Genomic DNA, 11,318 nt, shown 5'->3' with positions numbered 1-11,318 from the left:
AGCCGCACAAATGATATAAATACTACCGTTGCTTTAGCTTTACTCACTTCAGTAGCATATTTCTATGCGGGCCTTACAAAAAAGGGATTAGGTTATTTCGGTAAATACATTCAACCAACTCCAATCCTTTTACCCATTAACATTTTAGAAGATTTCACAAAACCCTATCGCTTAGTTTCCGACTTTTCGGAAATATTTTAGCTGATGAATTAGTAGTTGTTGTTCTTGTTTCTTTAGTACCTTCAGTAGTTCCTATACCTGTCATGTTCCTTGGATTATTTACAAGCGGTATTCAAGCTCTTATTTTGCAACCTTAGCTGCGGCTTATATAGGCGAATCCATGGAAGGTCATCATTGACTAGTTACATAGTCTTTTTAGCTTAGCCTGACGCAATGTATGCGCGACTCAAGGTAATCCACTTAGGGAAGATAAATATACAAATAAGGTAAGTATAAATTAAATTTAAATAAAGGTATATACGATCTAGAGTAATAGTAAAAATATTACGATATTCAGGGTTGTAAAAAAAAAGGAAAGAGATCTAAAGATCTTTTTCCTAAAGTTTTGTTTGGCCTATTTATTTATACTTTCCTCCAATGAATATTCTCTTTATAGTGTTTTGTTTATTCAATTCCAATATAAAATAAATATTCAGTCATAATCTGAGTAATAATTTTTATTGTATCTGTTTGACGTGCGATTAAAAAGATGGTATGGAGAATGATTCTCATTTCAGTCGATTTTATTCAATTTACGGATTGACCAAAAAAATTGAATAAATACTAAATTACATGAATTTAGATCAATCAAATACTAATATTTCTATGCAATGATTCGTTCTAACAAATTCGTCCATTTAAATTGATTGTACCTATCCATGCGAGATAATAAAAATGGAAGATTAAGGATTTACAAAAAACGAGATTAAAAAAAAAGATTGGTTAGCGGAGTAAGGGGGGGTAGGGGGTCGAACTAGGTGTATGAAATCTAATCGCTATAAGACAACTCTTGTCGATGTTTCGAAGAATGATTCTAGAGCCCCATTAAATCTAAGATAGAATATTTGGTTTACGGTATGGGGGAAAGGCATGTATATGTGATATTAACTAGGTATATATGAACTAAAGATATATCTAATTTGTCCTACTATTGTGAATTTAGATAGGGATTCCAATGGAAGTTCTTCCGTTTCATCTGTAATTGTGAATTGAATATTGAATGAATTTTAATCACGAAAAAAAAAAACAAAGAACGGTTCAAAAAAAGAAACCAGAAAGAAATGTAAGAAAAGAACAAAAGTTGTACGAATTCACAAAAACTACGTGGATAGGAACTAAAAAATAGATATCGAAGTAGTTCTGCGGATTCAATAATATAATTATATTAATATTATTTTTATTTCAATATTGAAATATTTCAATTCGGGGTTCTAATTAGTTTAACTGAATAAATCTTAGCGATGGAATAATTAAGTCATAATTCGTTGGTTGATTGTATCATTAACTATTTTTTTATTTTTTTTTGTTTTGGTGCGAGGAACTTAACATGAATCCACTGATTTCTGCCGCTTCCGTTATTGCTGCTGGGTTGGCCGTCGGGCTTGCTTCTATTGGACCTGGGGTTGGTCAAGGTACTGCTGCGGGGCAGGCTGTAGAAGGGATCGCGAGGCAACCAGAGGCGGAGGGAAAAATACGAGGTACTTTATTGCTTAGTCTGGCTTTTATGGAAGCTTTAACAATTTATGGACTGGTTGTAGCATTAGCCCTTTTATTTGCGAACCCCTTTGTTTAATCCAAAAATATATATTTTTATTTTCTTGGATTTGCTGCTCTTGTTTTCGAATTATAGTAGATTTAACTCCTACAATTAAATTACTTAGGGCCAACAACCCGGAAAGAGCTGATTTGAGGATGAGAATTCACTCCAACTCGCTTTCTTCCTTTACCTTCTTAGTCCAATGGAAGAACTTTTTTAGGAAGTATTGCAACAAACGAGATATTTCGTAACTGACCTGACATAAGATCTGGTACCTAACTCTAATAAGTATCATTCTTATTGGAAATTTCCACTTATTGAAATTTCCAATTGAAAAAAAAATCCATTTATAAATCAATATATTTTTTGACTCTATTTAGAAATAGGGAAATTAATAATAAAAATAATACAAAAAAATATAAATAATTAGTCTATCTATAACTATAAGAAAGAGGAGATCATATGAAAAATGTAACCGATTCTTTCCTTTCCTTGGGTTATTGGCCATCCGCCGGGAGTTTCGGGTTTAATACCGATATTTTAGCAACAAATCCAATAAATCTAAGCGTAGTGCTTGGTGTGTTGATTTTTTTTGGAAAGGGAGTGTGTGCGAGTTGTTTATTTCAAGAATAGGCTGGATCCAACCAACTGCATTTTTTTCGTTATAACTAGGAAAAAAAGGTGCATGATTCCGCGAATTTCTTATGAAAAAATATATATATATTTAAGAACCATAGCATTTCGCGATTCATTGGTAAATCTACTTTGATTCTCTCTCAACCAATAATGTAAACCATTAACAGGGTTAAAGCTAAACCGTTTGAAGTTCAGATGCAGCATGGTATTCTTTCTACTACTATGTTAGTTAATAAGTTAATATGGAAGCGGGTTCAAAACAAATAGTTGGAATTTTTTTTTTCGATATAAAACACTCATGTCGCTAAAATTATTTGAACCCGTTATTTGATTGGAAAAAATCGGAAAAATGGGTATTTCACCCCCCTTTATTTATCTTTTTTATCCAATGCTGAATCGATGGCCTATGTATAAAGTAAGAAGAATTCTTTGGATTAAAAACAAAAAAAGAAACAACCTTGCTGACAATTATTTGTTTGGTCAGAAGAGTCCTCCGAATATTATGTTCTTGGATTAGCGATCCGTTTCGATATTTTCGAATATGAATAGAGAAGAGAGGATAGGCTCATTACATTAAAAAAAAATATGGGAATTCCCATAAGTATAAGTAATTGAGCGTGAGAGCCAAATGAAGCGAAAGATTCATGTTTGGTTCGGGAAGGGATCGTGGAAGTTTTGAAATGAATGGAAAGATAATCTACTTTCATTAAGTGATTTATTAGATAATCGAAAACAGAGGATCTTGAAGACTATTCGAAATTCAGAAGAACTACGCGAGGGGGCCCTAGACCAACTGGAAAAAGCCCGGGCCCGCTTACGGAAAGTAGAAACGGAAGCGGATCAGTTTCGAGTGAATGGATACTCTGAAATAGAACGAGAAAAATTGAATTTGATTAATTCCACCTATAAGACTTTGGAACAATTAGAAAATTACAAAAATGAAACCATTCATTTTGAACAACAAAGAGCGATTAATCAAGTTAGACAACGGGTTTTTCAGCAAGCCTTACAAGGAGCTCTAGGAACTCTGAATAGTTGTTTGAACAACGAGTTACATTTACGTACCATAAGTACTAATATTGGTATGTTTGGAACGGTGAAAGAAATAACGGATTAGTCCTTCTAATGCAGGCATTATTTTTTCTTCAAAAAAATAAGAAATACTTATGGTAACCATTCGAGCAGATGAAATTAGTAATATTATCCGCGAACGTATTGAGCAATATAATAGAGAAGTAAAGGTTTTAAATACCGGTACTGTACTTCAAGTAGGCGATGGCATTGCTCGTATTTATGGTCTTGATGAAGTAATGGCAGGTGAATTAGTAGAATTTGAAGAGGGTACGATAGGCATTGCTCTGAATTTGGAATCAAACAATGTTGGTGTTGTATTAATGGGTGATGGTTTGATGATACAAGAGGAGTTCTGTAAAAGCAACAGGAAGAATTGCTCAGATACCCGTAAGCGAGGCTTTTTTAGGTCGTGTTATAAATGCACTGGCTAAACCTATTGATGGTCGGGGCGAAATTTCATCTTCTGAATCTCGATTAATTGAATCTCCTGCTCCTGGTATTATTTCGAGACGTTCCGTATACGAGCCTCTTCAAACAGGACTTATTGCTATTGATTCTATGATCCCTATAGGGCGTGGTCAGCGAGAATTAATTATTGGGGACAGACAGACCGGTAAAACAGCAGTAGCCACAGATACTATTCTCAACCAACAAGGGCAAAATGTAGTATGCGTTTATGTAGCTATCGGTCAAAAGCATCTTCTGTGGCTCAGGTGGTGACTGCTTTACAGGAAAGGAGCAATGGAATACACTATTGTGGTAGCTGAAACGGCGGACTCCTGCTACATTACAATACCTTGCTCCTTATACAGGAGCAGCTCTGGCTGAATATTTTATGTATCGTGAACAACACACTTCAATCATTTATGACGATCCCTCCAAACAAGCGCAGGCTTATCGCCAAATGTCTCTTCTATTACGAAGACCGCCGGGCCGCGAAGCTTATCCGGGAGATGTTTTTTATTTACATTCACGCCTTTTGGAAAGAGCCGCTAAATCAAGTTCTCGTTTAGGTGAAGGAAGTATGACTGCTTTACCAATAGTTGAGACCCAATCGGGAGATGTTTCGGCTTATATTCCTACTAATGTAATTTCCATTACAGATGGACAAATATTCTTATCTGCCGATTTATTTAATGCTGGAATCAGACCGGCCATTAATGTGGGTATTTCTGTTTCCAGGGTAGGATCCGCAGCTCAAATTAAAGCCATGAAACAAGTAGCTGGCAAATCAAAATTGGAATTGGCACAATTTGCAGAATTAGAAGCCTTTGCACAATTCGCTTCTGATCTCGATAAAGCTACTCAGAATCAATTGGCAAGAGGTCAACGATTACGTGAGTTGCTCAAACAATCTCAATCATCTCCCCTTTCGGTGGAAGAACAGATACTGACTATTTATACCGGAACGAACGGTTATCTTGATTCATTAGAAATCGGACAGGTAAGGAAATTTCTTGTTGAGTTACGTACTTACTTAAAAACGAATAAACCTCAGTTCCAAGAAATCATATCATCTACCAAGACATTTACCGACGAAGCGGAAGCCCTTTTGAAAGAAGCTATTCAGGAACAGATGGAACGTTTTCTACTTCAGGAACAAGTATAAAGAAATACTTTGAATCTTCATCAATCTTAATTTAATTATAAAATTATAATCTTTCTATAAATCTTTAGAATTTAAAATATTATATAATCATTATTATTATATAATCTTTTAATCTTTATATTATCTTTTAATCTTTATATTATCTTTATAATATATATAATATATTTTATATTATGACTTGATATTATAATATCATGACTTTAACAAGTCATTTAAAAATTATTATAAAAAATTATTAATTTATCTATAAATTATATAAATATATTTTTTTATAATATCTTTATATAAACTAATAAACTAAAATCTTTAGAATATATAAGAATATATATTAATTATTTTATTTAAATTTATATTATTTAATTTAAATTTATATGTAATTAAATTAATATGTAATAAGAGCGTTTCTTATTCAAGTCATTCAAAACATATTTCTTGACATAGAAATCTAAAAAAAAAAATACATATGGAAATAAATTGCGTCCAATAGGATTTGAACCTATACCAAAGGTTTAGAAGACCTCTGTCCTATCCATTAGACAATGGACGCTTTTCATTCCAACTTTAATATTTCTTGTTCGGAAAAATAAATGATGCATTATATTAATTCAATTTTTAATTAAAAATTAATTAAAAATTGAATTAATATAAATCTTAAAATATTTAATAAAACTAAGATAAAGTAAAAGCGGGTAGCGGGAATCGAACCCGCATCGTTAGCTTGGAAGGCTAGGGGTTATAGTCGACGTTGATTCATCATTTTTAACGTCTCTAATTCAAAACTGAACGTGAAACTTTGGTTTCATTCGGCTCCTTTATGTAAGATGGACAAATTCCCAGATTAAGACATGAACGAAATAAAAAAAAATTCCACCCATAACATCTATGTCAGCTTTTCTGTCTGAATGTATTCAGAACAACCCGCTTTCTAGACGATCCCTAATAGAAAAGAGGGGGATTATAAAAATCTTTCTAGTTACTTCGTTCTCTATTTCTATTTGAGAGAATCCTTAGGAAAAGCATTTTGTTTCCACCGAGCTAAAACAATTTGTCAATGTCTCTAGTAAACCAAAGTCATTGTTTAATAGCTATTTTGCTTCAATTTACCTACATACAAATTCTAAATTAAAGATTTAGTTACGATTAGAAATACACCCTCTATCTTTATCCATGGATCCTTTATTTATACTTATAAATTAAGAACTTATCCATTTAGAATAGAAGTATTGATCCAATAAAAAAAATTATGTTTCGTAATCTCATAATCCAATTTTTCAACTTTTCATTGATTCTTGGATACAAATCACGAGAATGTATATTATTCCTCGAATTTTTCATTGAGAGGTAAAGGATTAAATCCTTTTAAGAAATAAAGTTTTTGATCGGAATGGAATATTAATCAAACCGAAAGACCCCTTAACTATTAAGGGATTATAGAACGAATCACACTTTTACCACTAAACTATACCCGCTACAATCCGATTATTGTATATAAATGAACCTTTTGTCGAACAATAAAACAATAAAATTGGTCGTAATAAAAAGTCAAAGTTAAAAGAAAAGATAGGATCATAAAATAATCATTAAAATTAGAGCGTTTACGTGTTGTATCAGAGAACTTAATGAGATGAGGAAAGGAGAATTTTTTTAATTTAAATAACTAAATAACAAGTGTTTTTTGCCGTAGGTTTTTGACCTAGACGTCTCGACAAAACTACTTAAGCCATAACATACATGAAAATGGGTTGTGCAAGAATCCACAGTTCCTTTATTTCTTATTTATTTATTTATATTTACTTTAATTGAAATTGAAATAAAAGGAATATAAATAAAATAAGAAATATAAAAAATTAAGATAAGAAATGACACTCTGATTCAATATCATTTGATTCGATAATCATAGAAATCGAAATGAAATTTTTTTTTTATTTTTATTTTTCCAATCGTAATAACAAGCAAGTATTTTAGTTTTCAAATTAAATAAATCCGTTTATTTACGATTTGTTGGAACAAAAAGGGCGGGCCCGGCCTGGTCAGTACTTAGCCGGGCTGTGGAACTAAAAAGCCCCTTCGGATCGGATGAAAAAAAATTATTAAGGGTTTTTTAAGCCTTATTTTTTATAATGTAACATAGTATTATCTTTTTTCAATTGGGAGGAGAGATGGCTGAGTGGACTAAAGCGTCGGATTGCTAATCCGTTGTACGAGTTTTTCGTACCGAGGGTTCGAATCCCTCTCTTTCCGTTTTTGTTGATGACTCGATATTTTCTTTCGAATTTTTCGCGAGTTCTTTTTGTTTTTTAATAGTTAAAGATGTGTAATAAATAAAATACTACTAAGAGCATTTAAAAATCAAGCAAGGAAAACAAAAACCTTATTTTTTATTCTTCACGTCCAGGATTACGTCCCGGATCATTAGACAGGAATCCGAAGATAAAGAGAGAAACAAAGAATATCACTACCGTGTAAACAAATAGTTTTAGAGTAAGCATTACATAATCTCCAAGATTTTTTTAGTAAAAAAGAGAATAGATTCTCCGTTTTTATACCGCAAACCCTACCTTTTTTATTTTACACCAAGAAATGAAGTGGGGTGATCCAGATTTGTCGCGGTTGTACAAGAATTTCAATATTTGAATTGAGGGTGTAAGACTTATCTGGTCTTATCAATTCTTAGAGTTTTTTTTTTTTAATAAATCATGAATTTGTCTAGACAAAAGATATCATCGAAAACTTACAGCAGCTTGCCAAACAAAGGCTAACAGAAAAAAAAACAGGGGTATTACTGGCATAACATCTACGATTGGATTTAAAAAAGCGTAGGCCTCGGGCAATTTGGCGACGAAAAAACTACTTGAATAAAGAGCGGAATTAAGACAGATCAAACTAAATATATTAAGCATAACAAACATTTTGTTCTTGAGGATAATTGTATTTTATTTTGATTGAGTTATTAATAAATTGAGTTTTTTTATTATTTAATTATTATAAATATGTTATTATTCATAGAAGAGAAAAATGAATAAAAAGAAAATAAGATAGACCAAAAAACTTTCTTTGATTTGAACTCACCCAATCAACAATCCTTCAATTCTCAAATCAAAAGAGAATAGAATAAATCATACTTTCATACAATATCTTAATTGAATTATATGTAATGATCAATAATTCAGTTTAATTCTATGTCTACATGTATAAAAATTGTAGTAATTTATTTTATAGATGATAGATATTTAGACTGGAGTTGACGAACAACCAGTACCAATATTAGTGTTTATTAGTGTCGACTAGAAATGGGGCGTGGCCAAGTGGTAAGGCAACGGGTTTTGGTCCCGCTATTCGGAGGTTCGAATCCTTCCGTCCCAGAGCATACCTGACCCATAATAATATTATAATATTATTAATATATAATAAAATATAATATATATATCTATATCATAATAAAATATATAAAAATTAAAGATTGTCTTTTCGAACAGTCTTCCGTTTAAGGGTATAATATTGGTATAGAATGTGATTCTTGTTTCTTTTTTTTTTTTATATGAAATCTGAATCATATCTTTTTCATAAATTTAATCTAGTTCAAATAACACGCATACGAAATTTAATCTGTTTGTGACTTGTTATACTGATTTTACACTATGAAAAAATAACAACCTAAACCTTAAACCTTTTCTTACATAAGTCTTTTTTATCTATCTTTTTTTATCGTTGATGGGTTAATCCAATATAGATTTTTCTCTCTCTTATGATGATAAAAAGTGAATGGTCCTTACTGTAAAACCTTATGCAAAATGCAAATAATGATATCGGGTAGGAAATTATTCAATCAATTAAATCTTTTTAATGATTTCTTATGAGTTCTTGGTACTCGAAGAAGTGTTAAATTGTTGAATTTATCCTATCATGTTACTTGAAGATAGAGATTAAAAATAACTTGTTTATTCGTGCCGAACCGATGATTATTCATGATTCCATAATTGAATCAATTACATACTGGTTCCAAACTGAAGGAATGTTATGGTAAAACTTCGTTTAAAACGATGTGGTAGAAAGCAACGTGCGACTTGAAGGACATGATCCGCTGTGGATTCTTACATCCACCATTTTTATATTATATAGGAATGAAAGTGCTCTTGGCTCGACATCGTTTGTTCTGTTCTACTGGAACCCCCGTTTTTGGAGTGTTGTGATGTAAATAGTACGCGATGGAGCTCGAGTAGAAAGTATTGATTAATTTCTCAAGGGCAAGAATCTAAGGTTAGTATCGATCAATAAATTGGAACAACTTCGTAAGTATATTTTCGATATATAAATCTAAAGGATCCAATTCGATTTAATTTTAAATTAATGTTAGAATTGGTAAAACTCTTTCGATCAAATCAAATCAAATCAAAAGTAAAGTGTATTACGTAGGAATCAACCATTCATATGATTCTTTGATAGAAAGAAATCACAAAAAACGGTATGTTGCTGCCATTTTGAAACGATTTAAAGATCACCGAAGTAATGTCTAAACCCAATGATTCAAGGCAAAGATAAAGATCCTGGAACAAGGAAATACCATTTTTCAATTGTCTCAACAACTAGATCAGAATGAAGAATCAAAATAGATTCTTAAAGTAGACAGACAAAAGGGGTTAGAGACCACTCAATAAATGAAATACCTAAAAGGTTTCTTTTGAGTTATTTGAGAGTTATTCAACTTGAGTTATGAGGGTGCAAATAATTTTTTTTTTTTCGGTTGGGAAGAATAAGAAAAAAGTACTTAAAATCAATAATTTAATTAATTTATTTATTTTATGGATATGTTTGATGTTATAATTCTATACTATAGACATAAGACATAATTTATAATTTTCTTGAGCCGTACGAGGAGAAAACTTCTTATACGTTTCTAGGGGTATTGTTCATCTATCCCAATGAGCCATTTATCGAATCGTTGCAATTGATGTTCGATCCCGACGAGAGGGAAGAGATCTTCGTAAAGTGGGTTTTTATGATCCGATAAAGAATCAAATCTATTTAAATGTTCCTGCTATTCTATATTTCCTTGAAAAAGGTGCTCAACCTACAGGAACTGTTCATGATATTTCAAAAAAGGCGGGGGTTTTTACGGAGCTTCGCCTTAATCAACAAACAAAATTCAATTAATGAAATATAAAAAAAGAAGATGTGGATGATTTGTATATAGCTTTGGATAACCTTTTTGTTTCGTTGCTATTTCTTCTTTTGTTCTATTCATATCATACTTAATTTATTATTGTTACTATAGAATGTTGTCTTTTATAACAACAAAAATCTATTTTTTTATATTTATATAAATAGATAGAAAAAGATCAAGTGAATAAATGAAGTAATCGGGTCTATAAATATAAAATTTTGAGATTACTGTCAATGAGGTGGTTTTCGGTGGAACTCTATGAACAAATAAAAAAACACAAAGGATTAAACTTGTTTATTTTACTTATCAAATAAACCTCATTTTTTTTCTACTTTTCCCTTTATCTTCCTTAATTTATTCTTCCACCAATATTGTATATAAATATTGTATATATTATGTAGTGCCAATCCAACACAAGTACTTAGTTTTTTTTTATTAAAATTGATTGAAATTTAAATTGTTAGTTAGATTTATAATTTGTTTTCTCTTTTGTATTTTTTTTCTCAACATTCATATTGACAACAGTGTATCAAATAAATATAATCCGATCGTGGATAATAAGGATCTATTTATATCTCTGTCCCATAGATTTTATTTCATTCAAATAATGGGTTCTTGGATTTTCTGTGATACAAGAAGTCTTTTTTTTATTATTTTGATTAAGATTAAAATTAATAAAAATCTATATGTACTAATTCATTAATGGATAACATAAGAGACAAGGGGCGGTCCTTAAATATTTAAATATTTAAAATGCCTATTTTTATCCGTTAATTTTTATTATGTTCAGAATATAATCAATTAGAAATTTTTAAATTTATTTTAATATTTTGATTGCTTTTGATTGCGCTGTGCAATTCAATCTTTTTATTTATTGGGATTCTGATTGTATCTACACATTCTAATTATTGGGGTTGCTAACTCAACGGTAGAGTACTCGGCTTTTAAGTGCGACTAGCATCTTTTACACACTTGTATGAAGCAACGGATTCGTCCACATCATCGGTAGAGTTTGTAAGACCACGACTGATCCTGAAAGGAATGAATGGAAAAAGCAGCATGTCGTATCAATGGATAATTCT

The 11,318-nt window shown here is 31.2% G+C and overlaps 1 protein-coding gene and 2 non-coding genes across 3 annotated transcripts in view; 2 read left to right on the top strand and 1 right to left on the bottom strand.

Moving 5' to 3' along the window:
- The first annotated feature begins 4,235 nt into the window (after window positions 1-4,235).
- Window positions 4,236-11,318, top strand: part of LOC103344104 (ATP synthase subunit alpha, chloroplastic) — a 9,600-nt gene continuing 2,517 nt past the window's right edge. The window contains exon 1 of the mRNA XM_089043725.1: window positions 4,236-11,318. This exon is cut by the window's right edge and continues 2,517 nt beyond it. Coding sequence (XP_088899851.1) covers window positions 4,302-5,075 — 774 coding nt within the window. The 5' untranslated portion in view covers window positions 4,236-4,301 and the 3' untranslated portion in view covers window positions 5,076-11,318.
- TRNAR-UCU (transfer RNA arginine (anticodon UCU)) lies at window positions 5,551-5,622 on the bottom strand. The gene has a single exon. It is a non-coding gene; the product is annotated as a tRNA-Arg (tRNA).
- Window positions 7,229-7,316, top strand: TRNAS-GCU (transfer RNA serine (anticodon GCU)). The gene has a single exon. It is a non-coding gene; the product is annotated as a tRNA-Ser (tRNA).

Source organism: Prunus mume, unplaced genomic scaffold (genome assembly GCF_029339155.1).
Source record: "Prunus mume cultivar Tortuosa unplaced genomic scaffold, ASM2933915v1 scaffold20, whole genome shotgun sequence".
NCBI lineage: Eukaryota > Viridiplantae > Streptophyta > Magnoliopsida > Rosales > Rosaceae > Prunus > Prunus mume.
Note: the sequence above shows the minus strand (reverse complement) of the source record. Positions and strands in the feature narration are given on the sequence as shown.